The 17,851-nt window shown below is 41.9% G+C and overlaps 1 protein-coding gene across 4 annotated transcripts in view; it reads left to right on the top strand.

Moving 5' to 3' along the window:
• Positions 1-11,482, top strand: part of ZPBP (zona pellucida binding protein) — a 36,855-nt gene extending 25,373 nt beyond the window's left edge. For all 4 annotated transcript variants that reach the window (XM_053361225.1, XM_053361224.1, XM_053361223.1 and 1 more), the window contains 2 exons: positions 2,379-2,556; positions 11,297-11,482. In XM_053361225.1, coding sequence (XP_053217200.1) covers positions 2,379-2,556; positions 11,297-11,388 — 270 coding nt within the window. In that variant the 3' untranslated portion in view covers positions 11,389-11,482. The remainder of the gene's footprint in view (positions 1-2,378; positions 2,557-11,296) is intronic.
• The last annotated feature ends 6,369 nt before the right edge of the window (positions 11,483-17,851 follow it).

Below are 17,851 nucleotides of genomic sequence, written 5' to 3'. Positions count from 1 at the left end.
TGCTGAGGCACTGTTCCCCCTGCCTGATCGTGTCTTGGAGTGCCTGATCTGTCCCAATGTGAGCGGAAGGAGTTAGAACTCCACTTCCCTTTCCCTTGGCAGTGCCAAGGGGAAGTTGATCTGTCCAAAGCATGGTCGCTCTGGTCATCTCTGAACTCTGCTAGGAGTGTCCCATTCTGAGTCACCTTTGTAGAAACTAATTTGGGAGAGGTAGCACCAAGATGTGTGGCTGGCCGTCTGGGAAGGCATTCTTAGCTCCGCCTCCTCAGGTGCTGGTCCCCCCTGTCTCCTTCAGCTTCTCTTTGGGTAGTTCCAAAATCCTCTTCGCCTTGGCTACCATGGATCAAAAGTATTCTGAGGTGAAAAGCCTACCCTTGGGTAGGGAGTGACTTCCACTTCCTCCTCTGAAAGCTCTCCCTCCTCCTCTGAGGTATGATCCAGATCATCTGATGAGACCAAGCCTAATGCATTAGCCATCCACCTGCTACTCAAGCTGCTTTTTACTATGGCTTTGTCACTGCAAGACCTGCAGTTTATCTGCCTAGGCTGCTTGTTCCTGTGCGACCTTCTTCCGGTACTGGGACTGAGGATGAGAGGGACTCCCTTGATAGTGAGCAGGTTGGTGATAGTAATGGCGAAAGAGATGAGTATGGGCTGAAAGGAGATGCCCTCTGTTGCCTCCTTCTTGAGCTATGGGTTTTCCTTGTGCCCTTTCTTCCCTGTCCCCTTCTCTCCTGCTGGTTTGGGGTGGGAATTAGTTGGGGAGGGGTGGTGAGTTTGCCTGTGCTGGAGTAGAGGTTTGGGTAGCTGATGCCAGTTGAGCCACTGCTATCCGCTGAGCCCCCTGCGTCATTATTCCTCTTACCCAGGATATGAATCTAGGAAGCTTCTCCCCTGGCCATGTGGATGCTGCCCCATTGGGTCCTAGGGAACATTCCCCTTCTGATGGCTGTGTCAGTGGTGCCTGGTACCTGTTTGAGTGGCCTTGGTAGCAGCTGGATCCTGTCTCCTGCTCTCCACTGCTATATCCACCAGCCTCCTCTGAGAGGGCACCCTCTGATGGTGGAGATTGGGTGCTGGGCAATGCCTCTTACCCTGTTCTCTGGCCTGTGGTGAGGAGGGAAGTGCATTGAGTTGGGTCCTTGTGGGCAAGGTAGGCCCAAGATGGTGCCTGCAGCTGTGTTAGCCAATAAGGCGATGGACATGGGCCACACTGCCCTCCTGCCCCTTGCTAGCCTCCAGATCTGCAGTTGGCTTGCAGGCGGAAGAAGACTCTCAGGTTAAAAAGCAGTCCTTTGGTTTTGTCAATGATAGAGACTACGGCGCAGGCTAAACATGCACACGGGAGCTCCCTGTGCTAAACAAAACAGCTGAGAGGTGGGAAACACATTTTCAGTGGAGCTGGTGTGCGTCTCTCCTGATCGCTCTGTCGTACTTTGCTCAGTCCCTCTTGACCCACAACGCTTCTGCTACTCAGAGAGAGGTAGAGCTCTCCCTTGCTCTTGCAGGCAGTCTGAGGCATGGAAAAGGGGAGCGTTCCAAAATTCCCTTGAGTCTGCTCTAGTGCCATCTCTGCGGCATTGAATTGAGGCAGGTGGAAAAGGGAAGCTAAAGGAACAAAGCCTTGGAGGAGCAGGAGGACTGTAAAAGTAAATTAAATTCAGGTAGAATCCAAAGAAAACCCCCCAAAAGGAAAAATAAGTAACTCCATAGAAAGGCAAAATTAAATCCAAGCAAAGAAGAAAGGAAGTTTTTAGGGTCACTGAATTTGTTCAGCACTGGAGAAAAAAACCCCTCTGCCCATCTCGAAAGGCAGGGCCAGTCTGGGGACCGTGGGATGACTCCTCCCCCAGCAAGGATCTTCCTGAGACCCCGCCTGCCTGTCCAGACCGAGGAGAGGAGCCGTCCCAGTGTAAAGGCTGTCCTCCAGGAGCCTCTGGGGAATCATGAGTGCACAAGGGTGGAAAGGAGTGGATGAGCCTTGGACTTGTTTATGCAATGTCAAACTGTAGAGCTGCCCATAACTAAAATCAATATTGTTTCAATTAGTCATATAACACATTTATTTTTCCATGTGTGAAATTAATACATAAAAACAGGAAGGATAAATTTCAGATAAAATTTAGTTACAGTTAGAAGGTTATTTATTGCTACCCCTTATGTGATTCAGAGGAAGACTGAAACCACTGTAACTTTACCTTTAACAAATTATGTATTATCTCAGACTATAGGAATCCATTGCACTGAATATGATAACTTGCCAGAATATCCGTACTGTACAGAATATCAATGTATTCTGTATTCTTATCTAGTTAGATAAGAAAAGTATTGCTTTTTATTTTCTCCCTCCCCAAGAAAACCATTTCTGTTTACTTCAGGCAAAAGACCTAATAGAGAAATTTTTTAGCCAGCAAGTTGAAGTTCTTGGGAAACGGACAGCACCGCTGCCTGAGATCTACTATATTGAAGGCACTCTGCAAATGGTGTGGGTTAATCGTTGTACTCCAGGTTATGGAATAAATCCTCTACTACATCCAGATTGTCCTAACTGTTGTGGTAGGTAGAAAGTATAACAATCTCACAGGTTATAAATCTTAATTTTTAAGAAATACTTTTTATTTCAATGGAATTAGCAATTATCCTTTCATCATTTCAGGTAATTTAGTTCATGGGCATATGCTGGAGGTATTGAAAAATACCAATTAATTGCAAATATATGTTAATTACTAATTGGTTAATATGGTGCATTAGAATGTTAATAGCCACTTAAGATGTGTCTGCAATTGCTGGCCTGTCTACAAAGTACATACAAATACATGGAATAAATACATGAATGAGTGTGCAAACTTCAACCTCAAGTGAGATGTATAGATGTAGCCATTTAACTTGCTACATTCATACCCTTTTGAGTAGTGTTAGAATGATGCTTGATGCTGAAGAGATTGCCTGTCTCTGCCAAGGGATCTTGCATTATGCAAAATTCATTGTAACTGAATGCAAGTTTGGCTAGGAGACCTAAAATAAACCATTGTGCTGATAGATGGTATTTGAAGTGCAAATTTAAAAATACAGCAGTGATTGTGTTGTGCTTATTTTATTTTATTTTATTTTATTTTAAGCCTTGATATAAGGCTTTGAGTTATGTCATCAGTATTGTGGTGAATTCCATCTGAATCTGCCCTTGAGTGTCTCATGTTCTGTTGGAGGTCTGCGGTATGGGTGCATTTCTGTCACATTTTAGCCAGTATAGACAGACTTTTAGGCTGAAGGTGCAGTCATCCAGATCTAAGTCTGTGGACTGAAGCATGATCTTTTATTATGAAAGAGCCTTTGAAATATGCTTCGGAGTAGTATAATTTCACAGGGAAAAGGGAGATTATTTCAAAGGGGAACATATGTTTAACTACCAAGTTCAGCTATTTGTCTATCTAGCTCAGTGTTGTTTGCACCCCAAGAGCTCTGCAGGGTTTCATGCAAGAGTCTTTTCTAGCCCTACCTGGATATACCAAGGATTGAATCTGGGACCTTTTGCATGCAAAGCATATGTCTTGCCACTGTGCTAGGACTCTGTATAATATAGTGTGTAATGTAATCTGCATTGTATTTGCTATAAATCAAATAGAAAATGTCACTTAGAACAATTTAACATGTTCAGTGCACTAAAATATTTGTAAGGTGTGAAACAGCACAATAGGCCATAAAATAAATCAAGTAGAATATACTTGTCGGGTTGAAACAGCACCATGGAAGCTGATGTCCCCTAAAGACAACTTAGGTGTAGCTTATTTATTGTGTAGATAAATGCTATTTACTTTATCAGCAGTGATCTAAATAAGTGCCAGATCACCCATTCAAGTTCCCCTTGCTTGCCTTCTAAGAGACAGAAATTATGCTGTGTTCAAAAATGCAAGTCCTTGCAGATCTAGATCTTTCTCCCATTGATTTTGCTTAAGAATCTTATGAAATCTTATGTGAACTCTTGGGGCCAGTTAGGAAATAACAATCTTGGCTTAATAAATGAAGTTCATGAAGCAGAGAGTGATCATTGTACCTTTGTGCTCCTTCTTGCATTGCAGTTAAACCCCTTTCCCGTATTAATGTAAGTAGAAATTAACAAACCCTAGAAGTCTTCAATTCTAGCCTGTGAAGAAACCACAATACTAGTTCTTGGCTTTATTTAAGCTGAGTCTTATGTCTGAAACAACCCTTGCTATTAAGGAGTAGAGAGTAGAAGTTAATCTTACTGGTTGATATAATGCTAAGTTTGCTCTGACATATTAAAAGATTATTTCCTCCATTAAAAAAACAACTTGAAATTATTTAAGACTATGAGTTATGTCATCAGTATTGTATTACTGAACTGTATTACTTCCATTTGGATCTGTCCTTGAGTGTATTACAGTGGTACCTCTGTTTAAGAACAGTCCGGTTTAAGAATGATTTCCGCAAAACCGGAAATAGTGTCTTGGTTTGAGAACTTTACCTCGGTCTAAGAACACAAATTGTCATCTCATCTGTCCTCCCAGTTGAACGACGTGGCCCAGGGAGAGAGGGGAAAATAGTGGAAGTGAACAACTGGCTTCGCAAATGGTGTAAACAGGAACGGTTTGGATTCTTAGATCACGGAATGCAGTTACTTGAAGATGGACTTCTGGCAAGCGATGGGCTGCACCTCACAACGGTTGGGAGGAATGTTTTTGCAAAAAATCTCAGAAACCTCATCAGGACTAATGTGGGGGAGGGAGACAGTGCTCCTGAAGGTAGGAGTCTATCAATTGATGAAGATGATCATCCAAATGTCATAGACCGAATGGAGCAAACAGCACGCAGACCTAGTGGTGGGAGGAAAAAATCCTTAAATAAGAGACACGGGGGAATGATTAATGGACTTCAATGTCTGTACACTAATGCGCAAAGCATGGGAAATAAACAAGATGAGCTTGAGCTCTTGGTACAGCAAACTATGACATAATAGGAATCACTGAAACCTGGTGGGATAAGTCCCACGATTGGAATGTAATAATGGAGGGATACAATCTATTTCAGAGAAACAGACCAGACAAGAAAGGAGGAGGAGTGGCGTTATATGTCAGGGATGTGTATACCTGTGAAGAGATCCAAGATTTAGAACCTCAAAGCCAAAGTGAGAGCATTTGGGTCAAAATTAAGGGAGAGAAGAATAACAGTGACCTCATTGTGGGAGTTTACTATAGATCCCCAAGCCAAACGGAGGACATAGATGATGCCTTCCTGGAACAGATGGCCAAGCATGCAAAAGGAAGGGAGATAGTAGTAATGGGGGACTTCAATTACCCGGATATTTGTTGGATGTCAAACTCAGCCAAGAGCATAAGGTCAAACAGATTCCTCACTGGCCTTGCAGACAACTTCATCGTCCAGAAAGTGGGAGAAGCAACAAGAGGAACCGCCATTTTAGATCTGGTCCTAACCAATGTTGATGACCTGGTTAGTGGGGTAGAAGTGGAAGGATCATTAGGCGCGAGTGATCATGCTCTTCTGAAGTTTACTATACAGCGGAAAGGAGCAGCCAAGCATACTAGGACTCAATTTCTCGACTTTAAGAAAGCCGACTTCATAAAACTTAGGGAAGTGCTGGGTGAGATCCCATGGACAGTAATACTAAAAGGAAAGGGAGTTCATGATGGCTGGGAGTTTGTTAAGAGGGAGATAGTAAAAGCACAACTTCAGGCAATACCAATGAGACGGAAACATGGAAGGTGCCTAAAGAAGCCAGGGTGGCTATCTAAAGAACTTTTAACTGAGTTAAGATTAAAAAAGGATGTGTACAAAAAATGGAAAAGGGGGGAAACCACCAAAGAGGAATTCAAACAAATAGCCAGCACGTGTAGACACAAATTCAGAAAAGCTAAAGCACAGAATGAACTCAGGCTTGCTAGAGAGGTAGAAAGCAACAAAAAAGGCTTTTATGGGTATGTTCGTAGCAAAAGGAAGAACAAAGAAACCGTGGGGTCACTCAGAGGAGAAGATGGTGAAATGCAAACAGGGGACACAGAAAGGGCTGAACTCCTCAATGCCTTCTTTGCCTCAGTCTTCTCCGATAAACAAAACAATGCCCGACCTGAAGAATTTGGAGCAAAGGATTCAGCAGAGGAAACACAGCCCAGAATAACTAAGGAGATAGTACAAGAATACTTGGCTAGTCTAGATGTATTCAAGTCTCCAGGGCCAGATGAACTGCATCCAAGAGTATTAAGAGAACTGGCAGATGTGATTTCAGAACCACTGGCAGTCATTTGACTCCAGAATTCCTGGAGAACAGGCGAAGTCCCGGCAGACTGGAGGAGGGCAAATGTTGTCCCTATTTTCAAAAAGGGGAAAAGAGAGGACCCAAATAATTACCGCCCAGTCAGTCTGATCTTGTTTTTTGACAGAATTACAAGCCTGGTAGATGAAGGGAACACAGTGGATGTAGCCTACCTTGATTTCAGCAAGGCATTTGACAAGGTGCCCCATGATATTCTTGTAAAGAAGCTGGTAAAATGCGGTCTTGACTATGCTACCACTCAGTGGATTTGTAACTGGCTGACTGACCGAACCCAAAGGGTGCTCATCAATGGTTCCTCTTCATCCTGGAGAAGAGTGACTAGTGGGGTGCCACAGGGTTCTGTCTTGGGCCCGGTCTTATTCAACATCTTTATCAACGACTTGGATGGTGGACTCAAGGGCATCCTGATCAAATTTGCAGATGACACCAAACTGGGAGGGGTGGCTAACACCCCAGAGGACAGGATCACACTTCAAAACGACCTTGACAGATTAGAGAACTGGGCCAAAACAAACAAGATGAATTTTAACAGGGAGAAATGTAAAGTATTGCACTTGGGCAAAAAAAATGAGAGGCACAAATACAAGATGGGTGACACCTGGCTTGAGAGCACTACATGTGAAAAGGATCTAGGAGTCTTGGTTGACCACAAACTTGACATGAGCCAACAGTGTGACGCGGCAGCTAAGAAAGCCAATGCAATTCTGGGCTGCATCAATAGGAGTATAGCATCTAGATCAAGTGAAGTAATAGTGCCACTGTATTCTGCTCTGGTCAGACCTCACCTGGAGTACTGTGTCCAGTTCTGGGCACCACAGTTCAAGAAGGACACTGACAAACTGGAACGTGTCCAGAGGAGGGCAACCAAAATGGTCAAAGGCCTGGAAACGATGCCTTATGAGGAACGGCTAAGGGAGCTGGGCATGTTTAGCCTGGAGAAGAGGAGGTTAAGGGGTGATATGATAGCCATGTTCAAATATATAAAAGGATGTCACATAGAGGAGGGAGAAAGGTTGTTTTCTGCTGCTCCAGAGAAGCGGACACGGAGCAATGGTTCCAAACTACAAGAAAGAAGATTCCACCTAAACATTAGGAAGAACTTCCTGACAGTAAGAGCTGTTTGACAGTGGAATTTGCTGCCAAGGAGTGTGGTGGAGTCTCCTTCTTTGGAGGTCTTTAAGCAGAGGCTTGACAACCATATGTCAGGAGTGCTCTGATGGTGTTTCCTGCTTGGCAGGGGGTTGGACTCGATGGCCCTTGTGGTCTCTTCCAACTCTATGATTCTATGATTCTAACAGAATCCGAACAGTGGAAGGGCACCGGTGGGAGGCCTCATCAGGGAAAGAATGGTTAAGAATGGTTGTGGTTTAAGAACAGACTTTCTGAATAGATTAAGTTCGTAAACCGAGGTGCCACTGTACTAGATTCCTAGTGTATGCTTTGGTGTGTTATTCTAAAGTATTGCAACTTTAGTTGTACCAAAATAGCATTTATGTTTTGCTTTTGAGTTTTGTTGTTGCTGTTGAAAAGCACTTAAAGCATGTTGTTATATGTAAAAGGGACACTGTTGAAGTTTTTGTTCAATTGATTGAGGAACTTTTTTGAGCTGTGCCCTGTGTGGTTGTACATGGACTGTACACTGAAGCCTTGAAACAAACACTGAAGGTCTTTTCACAGCTCTGGGCTGGGCTCCAAGATTCAGGGCTTAGCCACACTTACCTTTGCCCTAGACTTTCTAGGCACTGATCTATGCTTTAAAGTTCCATGCCCAAGATCTTCTTTTTTTCCTTTTCCTTTGTCCCACCATTTCCCCCAGGAATTAGAACCTGCTTCTTTACCGCTGAATTGGAACAAACAGCAATTCAGGTTTTCCACGGGGAACATGGAGCTTTAAAGCGTAGGCCTGTGCCTAGAAACGCAGCACGGAAGGAAGTCTGAATGAGACTAGACAAAAGGAAGAGAAACCTCTCCAGTTCTCATGTCATCTTAAACATTTGAAAGGTTCTCCTCTTCCATACCATCCTTGGCACTGTATGGAGCAGAAATATTCAGGCAACTACTGTATTTTTCTCTCTATAGGACTCACTTTTTCCCCTCCAAAAATGAAGGGGAAATGTGTGTGCGTCCTATGGAGCGAATGCAGGCTCCTTGGCTTCAGCGATAGCAACGCGAAGCCTCCAAAGCGCAGAGGGAGAGCTCCCCCCGCGCTCCGAAGGCTTCGCATTGCTTTCACTGAAGCCGCCGGAGCGCAGGGAACTCCTGCTGTGCTCTGGGGGCTTCAGGCAGCTATCCGCAGGCCTTCGGAGCGCAGCAGGAGTTCCCGCCACACACTGAAGGCTTGCGGATAGCTGCCTGAAGCCTGGAGAGCGAGAGGGGTCGGTGCACACCGATCCCTCTTGCTCTCCAGGCTTCGCTTCACTGAAGGGGCGTTGCGCAGAGAGGGAGAGCTGCGCAGCGCCCCTTCAGCCAAGCGGGAGGAGAAATGGAAGGGGCTCTGTTTCTCCTACCGCTTCGCTGAAGGGGCGCTGAGCAGAGAGGGGGAGAATTTTTTTTCCTGTTCTCCCCCTCCTATGGTCCGGTGCGTCCTATAGAGCGAAAAATACGGTAAATCATAGAATCGGAGAATTCTTTGTTCGTGTTTAGTGTGTTAGCTCGTATGACTCACTAAAGCCACACAACAGATTCCACAAGCACACTAGTTTGCCTGAACCCGAGTCTGCCTTGGGTGCTGATGGGGGTGTTGTGTCAGTGCGGGAGCTGAACCTGCTTCTTGCTTTCCTGTCCCTTCTTTTTAATCTTAAACCCTGCCCTTCTGAATATACTGTATAGCTTCATAGAGCTATAACTGTTAAACCAATTTAAAGGATTGTTAGTTTAGACAGCAGCCTAGGGGGTCTGTTGCCACATCTAGTTTGACTGTTAAACTGCTTGAACAGTCTCCTGGTGGAAGGGCCTTGGCAATTAAAAGTGGTATTAAACATTGTGTAACTAGGGTTTAAACAAGAGCTACAAGGGTCAAGACAGGGTGAAACTAACCCCCCTCCTATTATGGCTGGGGGAGCCCTGCTGTGGATACTCTAAATACTTCATTATGCAGATGCTGTTTGAAGAAATTCATATAGTGGATGCTGAGCAAATCCATCCCCTGGTGACCAATTTATTTAGAGCAACTGTTGATTATATTATGCTTAAAGGAGGACATGGACCCCACAAATGTTATACTTCTTAAAACTGAAGTAGCCCATGATGAATGCCTATTTATTTGACTCTATGCCAAATAAGCTAACAGGCAAATGTTCTTGCAAAAAAATAGTAGTAGTGATATTTATTTACTTAATTTCTAATCTACCCACCCTTTCACTGACAGGTGATTCCAGGGCAGTTATTACTTAATGAAAACAAATGCTTATACCATAGTTCAATTCAATTGATTGATATAATATTAAATTTTCATTAAAATACCATTCAAATACTGTTTGGCAATGCTTAGTTCTAACTGGCCTGCAATATTTTGATCACTAGGTGGAGCTAATGCTATTTAATAAAAATCTACAATATGAAAAGCAAGAGGATAAGGCAGTGTATTCCTCTGAATACTTCAAATAACAGCCTGGGAATCTCGTGGAGAGAGTGCTTTTCCCCTCGGCTCCAGCTTGCAGGCTTCCCATTAGTATCTGGTTGGTCCCTGTGAGGACAGGGTACTGCATTTAGATGGGCCTTTGTTGTGATCCAGCCAGGCTCTTATGCTCTTTTCTTAAATCTCAGTAAGTCCAGTGGAACCTACAAGTAAATATGGATAGTGTATGTAATGTAACATTGTCCATTTCCTAGGAGTTATTTCCATACCAGCATCCAGCATTATGTCTGCACAGGTGTTAGTTTGCAAACTCTGGTTGTGTTCTCATGTCCTAAAAATCACATACACTGAATATGGAACACATACAGGTAATGTGTTTTTGTTGGCATGAATGAAACTAGTAAATCTTTGTGACCTGCTGTTCACTTTTTGGGACAACTGATCAATAGGAGGAAATGCCACAATATTGAATACATAACACACAGGTTCTTGCTTGTCTTTTATAGACATTGCTGTTTCAGCATATTGAGAAATCCATGAGAATAATAGAAACCAGAATGAAGAGAACTCATAGCATCCATTGGGGCTATATGGTTCCAAGAGTAATTCATGGAATTTGGCCTTCATTATCTCTCTATAGCATGTGTTCATGCCTTCAGAAAATCTGTATATGGAAACTGGTTTACACAAATCAATTCAGTTTTCCAGTCATGAAGCTATCACTGCAGCTTCTTAAAAATTAAATTGTTTGCCTAAAAGTAATTCAGAATATAAGGCAGGGATGGGGAGCCTGACATGGCCGCTCTCATACACCACATTTGGCGGGTGGGTGAGGCCATCCAGTTGTCAATTGCTTGATGTCACAATGGCATCAGGTGATGATTGTAAGGACTTAAAGCAAAGATCCCTGCATAGCGCTTTGGAGCACTGCTGATCAGCAGGTTTGAAGTCATGGCCCATCAGCTGTTGGACTATGACTTTATACTTGCTTTCTGTAAGGATTGGGTGCTCAGTTGATTTCCTCATGAAGAGCTCAGTCACACAGTTGGTCCAGATATGTCTGTCTGCCACACACTGATTATCCCATATGATGTCAAGTGGGCCTGCTTTTGGAAAACAAACTGGAAGGCTCAGTTGGGACCCCTGCCAAGCCACAATTGAGCCACAAGCTGGAGCCTCCTCACTCACCCCCGATACAAGGAGTTAACTTGGTGACCATTTTGACCAGGATAATTTATTCCAACTGGCAGCATCTCTTTCCCAGCCTTGTTACTGGAGATCATTTCTAGACATGGCAGAATTTGAAATTTATATGAAGAATTAAAGCAGAATGAATTTCAGAGTTTAAAAATCCTAACAAATTCTCTATAAATGATTTTTTAAAAATGATTGTTCAATGTGTTTGTTTACAGTGGTTTGCAGTCCAGGATCCTATAACCCTCGTGAAGGAACTCACTGCCTTCCATGCAACAAAAGTTTGGAATATGGAGCAACACATTGTTAACAGAATACCAGCATAGACCTTGTGCTATATTTAGTAGCACTGATGTACTTGATTTATAATATCTTTGTAATGCAAATAAAATGATTTTTAAAAATTTAATTGGTATTAAATTTGCATTTGGTTGAATGAAGAATGGTATGAGATTGCTGCCAGAAAAACTACAACCTGTTTTGATGCCTCTGGTTGTTTCACATATTTCACATATTCTTAAGGGCAAAGGGATATGTTATTTTTACCAAGTTCTCTTATCTTAAGGCCTTTATCAGACCTGTGTCTGATGTAGTAGATGATCCAACTGAGTGCATCCATATGGACTGAACAGAACTGGATCTGCTCAACCCTTATGCTTACCTTGGGCCATTCACTAGCACTCACCCTGATGAGCTTGAGAGTTACAAAAAGGCAGGATCTGAATCAGGCATAGGCAAACTTGGCCCTCCAGATATTTTTGGGACTACAATTCCCATCACCCCTGACCACTGGTCCTGTTAGCTAGGGATCATGGGAGTTGTAGGCCAAAAACATCGGGAGGGCTGAGTTTGCCTGTACCTGATCTAAATGCTGTCCATAAAGAAATAAATATGAGGGGGAAATATGCTAGCAATGCACGTTCCCTAAGTTCTTTTGGAGGGATATAAATAGGGTGCAGATGTGGCAAGTAAGTGATATTTTTGGATATGGAGCCAAGGCTATTTTTCATGTTGTGAAACTCTTGCTATGTACTAAAATTATGAAAGAGAAAGTTAGCAACCCTCCTGAAATTAGCTTAACGTAATTGTTGAACAATACAATTCATCTGTTCGCCACAATCAATGTATTCTGGGCTATAGGGCTCTGAAGTGAGCTGGTTCATCCCGCTATTTAAGTCATAATATGAAATGGCTTTTGCAAATTCTGTTAAAGGTCACTAAATAAATTCATGTGGAAATTATAGGCTCCTTCCATTGAAATAGAGATTCTTGTACATGCAAAAAAACAGTGAACACAGAGATCTCTATCGGAAGCAGTTTTGTGAAAGCTAGTTAGACCCAAAGATTGTTACTGATCTGTGTTGCTGGCATAGAAGACAGTGGAGGAGTGTGCCTTTGGGGGTGAGGTCAAACTTGGGTGGTTAACGCAGACCTGGTCTGTCAACAGCCTAGTGCACGTCCTTGGGGTTCCTGCCACCCTCCATTCTGCGGACATGACCAAGCCAGCGTAGACGTCACTGAGACAGGGATGCGAACATGCTGGAATTGTGGGCTTGGGAGAGCACATCTTCGTTTGTAACACTGTCCTGCCATCTGATACCCTGATGCAGCACATGTGGAAGGCATTGAGCCATCACTTCTGATGGTTGTAAGTAGCCCATGACCTCCATAAAGCAGCGTGCTCAACACCCAAGCCTGGTAGACCTATATTTTGGTATTGGACGTTAGCATCACATTCTCCCATGCCTTTTGGAGAGGTGAGTGATTGCCATAGGTGCTTTGCCAATACACCTCTGCAGTTCAGCCTTGAGGGAGAGGTTTGCTGGTCATGGTGGAGCCCAGGTAGACAAAATCATCTATTGCCTCAAGTGTGTGGTCACCAATGCTGGTGTGTGGAGTGCTGATGATGTCCTGACCCAGGATGTTGGTCTTCATCAGGCTGATGGGCCTCTGATCTTGCTGAGCAATGTGAAGAGTCCTTTACGGCTGGCGAGGTCAAAGATCTGTGCTGCTTGTGAATCAGTGATGATTCTAAGGTGGGATGGTGGAGCTGCGACCTATGCGCCAAATCCAGCCCTCATCTAGCCACTTCATGTCATCCACCAGCCCCAGGCAAAATCAAATGTCTCTTCACATTCAAAAGCTGCTACTTCCTGTGACAAGATGACCTTGCTAGGAGTTGCTAGCAGCTAGGAAGGGCTACCAAGATCTCCTAACAATGGCACCATGCAAGAGGGACAAGAGGTGCCTTTTCAAGGTAAGCACTGGGTTCTCTTCCTCATCACAGTGCTAAGACTGAGAAGAGGCTTAAATCTGTGCTGTGACCGGGCAGTTTGAATCTCCATCCCCCTCTATGCATGTGTGCAAGTAGGTCCTTTGGCTGTGCTGATTACTAGCATGTGGCTCTTGGAGAGCTGGTCAGCTTTGAATATGAACCTCAGGCCAATAAAAGGTTAGCCACTCCTGCTCTGAGAACTGAAGCTCTCAAAATGGATGAATAATTTTATGTATAAATATATAAATAAAAACCAATGTGGCTTTGTAGCAGGAAGACAGATGTCTAGTTTAATAAGAACAGTGCTGAATAAAGTAGATATAAGAAGAAATAAATTGAAAGCTGATATAGTAGCATTGGATATTTTTAAGGCTTTTGACTGTGTAGAATGGCCAGCATTAAAAATGATTATAGAAAGCTTAGGATTTGGAGAACGATTTAAGGGATTAATAAATCAATTGTATTTGAGGAACAAGGCATTTGTTGTAGTGAATGATGGGATAACACAACAAATAACTCTAGCCTGAGGTACAAAACAAGGATGCCCCTTTTCCCCAATTTTATTTGTATTGGTCATTGAAACTCTGGCCAATGTAATTAGAGAAGATGGAAATATAAAAGGCATAAGCAGTAATGGAAAATAGAAAATAAGTTTATTTGCAGATGGCACCTTGCTAACTATCAAAAATCCATGGGAAAATATGCAGGTAATAAGAGACACATTTGAATTATTTTTGGAGAAATAACAGGGTTGTGAATTAATTGGTTGAAATCAGAGAAGATATTTAACTGATGAAGATGAAAAATGAACATTTTTGAAGGAAATAAAAATAGATACAATTAAGAAATGTAATAAATTAATTGGGAATAAATGTATCAAGAAATTCAGAAAATTTAGACCAAGGGAATCTTAAAAAGGGAAATTAAGGAAAAGCTGGAGGAATACAAGAAAATTAGGCTTTTATGGTTTGGAAGAATAGTTATAATTAAAATGAATTTTTTGTCTTGAACAATTTTTTTTTTTAGATTGTTACCAATTAAGCTATCGGAGACAGAGATAAAGGGTTGGTAAAGTATGATTAATAAATTTTGTAATGGGGCTAAGAAACCTAGAATTAGAAGATGGTTTAAACTCCAGAAAAGGAGTGGACTGGTAGTTCAACAACATCAAGTTATATAGCAAATATATAGTTTTATATATATATATATATATATATATATATATATATATATATATACACACACACACACACACACACACAGTTATATAGTTAAAATATATCATAGATGGGATAACAGAACAAGGTGAGTTAGAATGGTTAGAGAGTGGTACACAAGAAATGAAGGTTAAGTTGAGGATATTTTTTTATCAAACCAAATAGGCAATGGTGACAGAATATTGAAAATACCTTATTAAGAAACATCATTGAGATATGGGCAAAATATAAAGGAAAACTGGTACCAGCAAATTCCCTACGAACTCTGGTAGTGATGATGGAAGATTTCCCAGTAAATTTTAAAAAGGAAATTGAAAAAGTGAAAGAAGAAAATACTTAAAGGCAAGGGTGGAGAAAATGAGAAGCCCCACCCAGCATGGCCAATGATCAGGGATGGTGGGAGCTGAAGTCTCAGCAACATCTAAACGGGCATCTCACTGGGTACCTTTGTACTAAACCATCTGAAACATGAGCTCTTGAGATGAATGAGAGCATAGTGAACTTGCCATTGCATGGCAGGTATGTCACTTGAAAAGGGAAACTATCTGAAAGCCATCTTAAATCATCCATATTTTGCTGCTGTTTGTACCTTTCTCATATGGATGGACTCCCATCTCTCAGGTTAAGTAAATATTTCCTGTGCGGTCTGGGAAACATGCTCCCCTTATCTTCTTCCTTGGTTCCTTCAGCAACAACTGCAAGCTGTTATCAGTTTCTAGATAAGAAGAGCCCTCCTGGGTCAGGTCCCTGGTCCATCATAATCCAGCAGGACCTGAGTGCAACAGCGCTGTCTTCTCTTACAATTCCCAGAGGCAGACTGTCCCTTCCAGCGGAGATAGTACGTAACTACCACGACTGGCAGCCATTGAAAGGCTTACCCTCTATACATTTGTCTAGCCATCGAAGTTGGCTGCCATGATTTTCTTTGGGGAGGAAATTTCATAGTTCAATTGCACTGTGTGAAGTACTTCATTTTGTCTTTCTGAATCTGCCAACATTTTGCTTTATTGAACAGTCCTGGGCTCTAGAATCAGAGAGAAAAAATGTACCTGCACCATGCCTATCTGAATGCATAATTTTATTGCTCTCTATTATGTTGTGCTGTACTTTCTTTTTTTCTAAACTAAAAAGCCCCAAATGCAGCAATCTCTTCGCAGAGGCATTGGTCCCCTGCACAGAGGCATGGCTGCCCCTTTTGGAACCTCTCTGATTATGAAACCTGTGCGATTTCTTCTGTTTTTTACCTCCAAGTAATTCAAATGTTTTATATAATGAACATTTCTGAGTGATAAGTTCTTCACTGATGGGTATGTTTTGGTATTATAAAATAATAATAATTCTAGGCTAAATCTGAAATATATTTCATGAGCTTATGGCTTTAACTTCTCTGTGCCATTTGAAAAAAATATTCTGCTTCCTTGTGCTCTTATACATTGTCTGATTTTCTGATTCACACAAAGAAACAGCACACCAACTTGTCTTCAAACAGCAAATGCCCCATTAAACCATTCCTAGCTCAGAAGCTTTCCCTTATGTTGAAAAGGCCACTGGGAAATGGCTGTTCATGGAGAGCGGATAAAAATGTTTTTTGTTGCACTCACTTTTTTCATTCTGACACCAAAATCACCTTTGGGCATTTTCAGTTTCTATGTTCCTTCTAGGCTTTTGCCTTGCTGTTGGCATTGCCAGTTCAGTTGCTGCCTGGAGTTGTTTGTTTTGCTGAAGTCTGCCTACTACGGATATTCTTTAGTCTGTCAGCTAATTTCACACTGAACAGCCATCAAATGTTATGGTCTCTTGCTAGCTACAATGGAGGCCAGAATTGTGTCCAGTGACCTAGATGTGAAAGACTTCAATGCCCATTATGAATCCCCTGAGACATCTTGTCATTGCTGCTAGTGTGATGTAACCACATCAAAAAGCAGAAGGGCATCCTTGCTCCACATTGCAGCGATGGTCATGCAAAGATCTAAGTGTGGGTAAGAGGAAATTCTCTATAAAAAGCTAGAGTTCAATAAAAACATTTTATCTTCAGCACCGTGACGTGAAAAGCTTTCTAATTTATAATTTTAAAAAGAACAGCCTACAGAGGTCATTGCCACAGCAGTGTTAGGAAAAGGGGGTATGTTCACATATTAACATGTTTTAGCAGATATTCTGCAACACGTGCATGTAAGACTAGCTGACTGCTCAATCCAGTGAACTCTCACACTTCCACATGAAGTTCTATTGAATGTACATTTTTTCCATGGAACACCATGACTTGCCCTACAATGCTCTCGTGTGCCCCAAATTGTGTGCTCAACATAGCAAGCTTATCTTGTGCCACTATGATGCTTTTGCTATACTCTGCACTCAATGATTTGAAGGATAAAATTTTTATTTACCTATTAAATGCTTGTTTTGGCCTACTACACATTTTAAAATTGATGTCTAAAAATGCAAACCTCTGTTGCATTTCAAAGGCTTCATTAACGTCAGTGGGACAGTAGTGTCACCCTAGGCATTCCTACTCAAAACTAAGTTTTGAGTTTAATGGAACTTAGACCCAGGTAACTGCATAGGACTGCAACATAAGATACATATAAGCAGGTACAAGATGGCAGCTTAAATGGCTGACAACAAATATCTTACAATATATTACAGCTCTGCACCCCAATTCTTTTTCAAAAACATAATTGCAAGAGAGTATTTTTTTAAAAAAAAACATGCTATAGTCTAAAGTTAGGGATAATATATGATACTTCCAAATAGCAAACTTACCCCCATTAGCTTTGGTGATACGGTTTTATTTGTGGCAAATAAATACTTCATTATTTGCGCTCGAGAGTGCAGATTCCTACATGAAGATCTAGCATGTTTTCCGAAAGTATTGTAAAACAATGTTGGCATAGACTGCTATTGCTACACATTTCAACAAATTTATTCACATTTCTGTTACTTGGATATGGGGGGGCCATGAAGAGATTTGAGGTGTAACACATTCCCTGGGGACAATTGGGCAGTGATAGCTACAAAAATATAATATGCTTCCTATGCTCACTATCAGAGCATGGTTTTTTCAAAAAGGAATTTTGTGTATTAAAATTCCTTCTGGAGGTCTAGAAATATATAAAGACAATCCTCTAATTAGTTTTTTACACTGATGTAATTATTTGTATATTACCATGAACATTTTTGGTAAAGGCTAACAGTAGAATTCTGTACATGTCTAGTAAGTCCTATTTTCGTGTGGGTTTACTCTCAAGAAAGTGTGTAAAGACTAATATCGGTAGAATTTG

This window comes from Podarcis raffonei, chromosome 13 (genome assembly GCF_027172205.1).
Source record: "Podarcis raffonei isolate rPodRaf1 chromosome 13, rPodRaf1.pri, whole genome shotgun sequence".
NCBI classification, from domain to species: Eukaryota; Metazoa; Chordata; class Lepidosauria; order Squamata; family Lacertidae; genus Podarcis; species Podarcis raffonei.
Note: the sequence above shows the minus strand (reverse complement) of the source record. Positions and strands in the feature narration are given on the sequence as shown.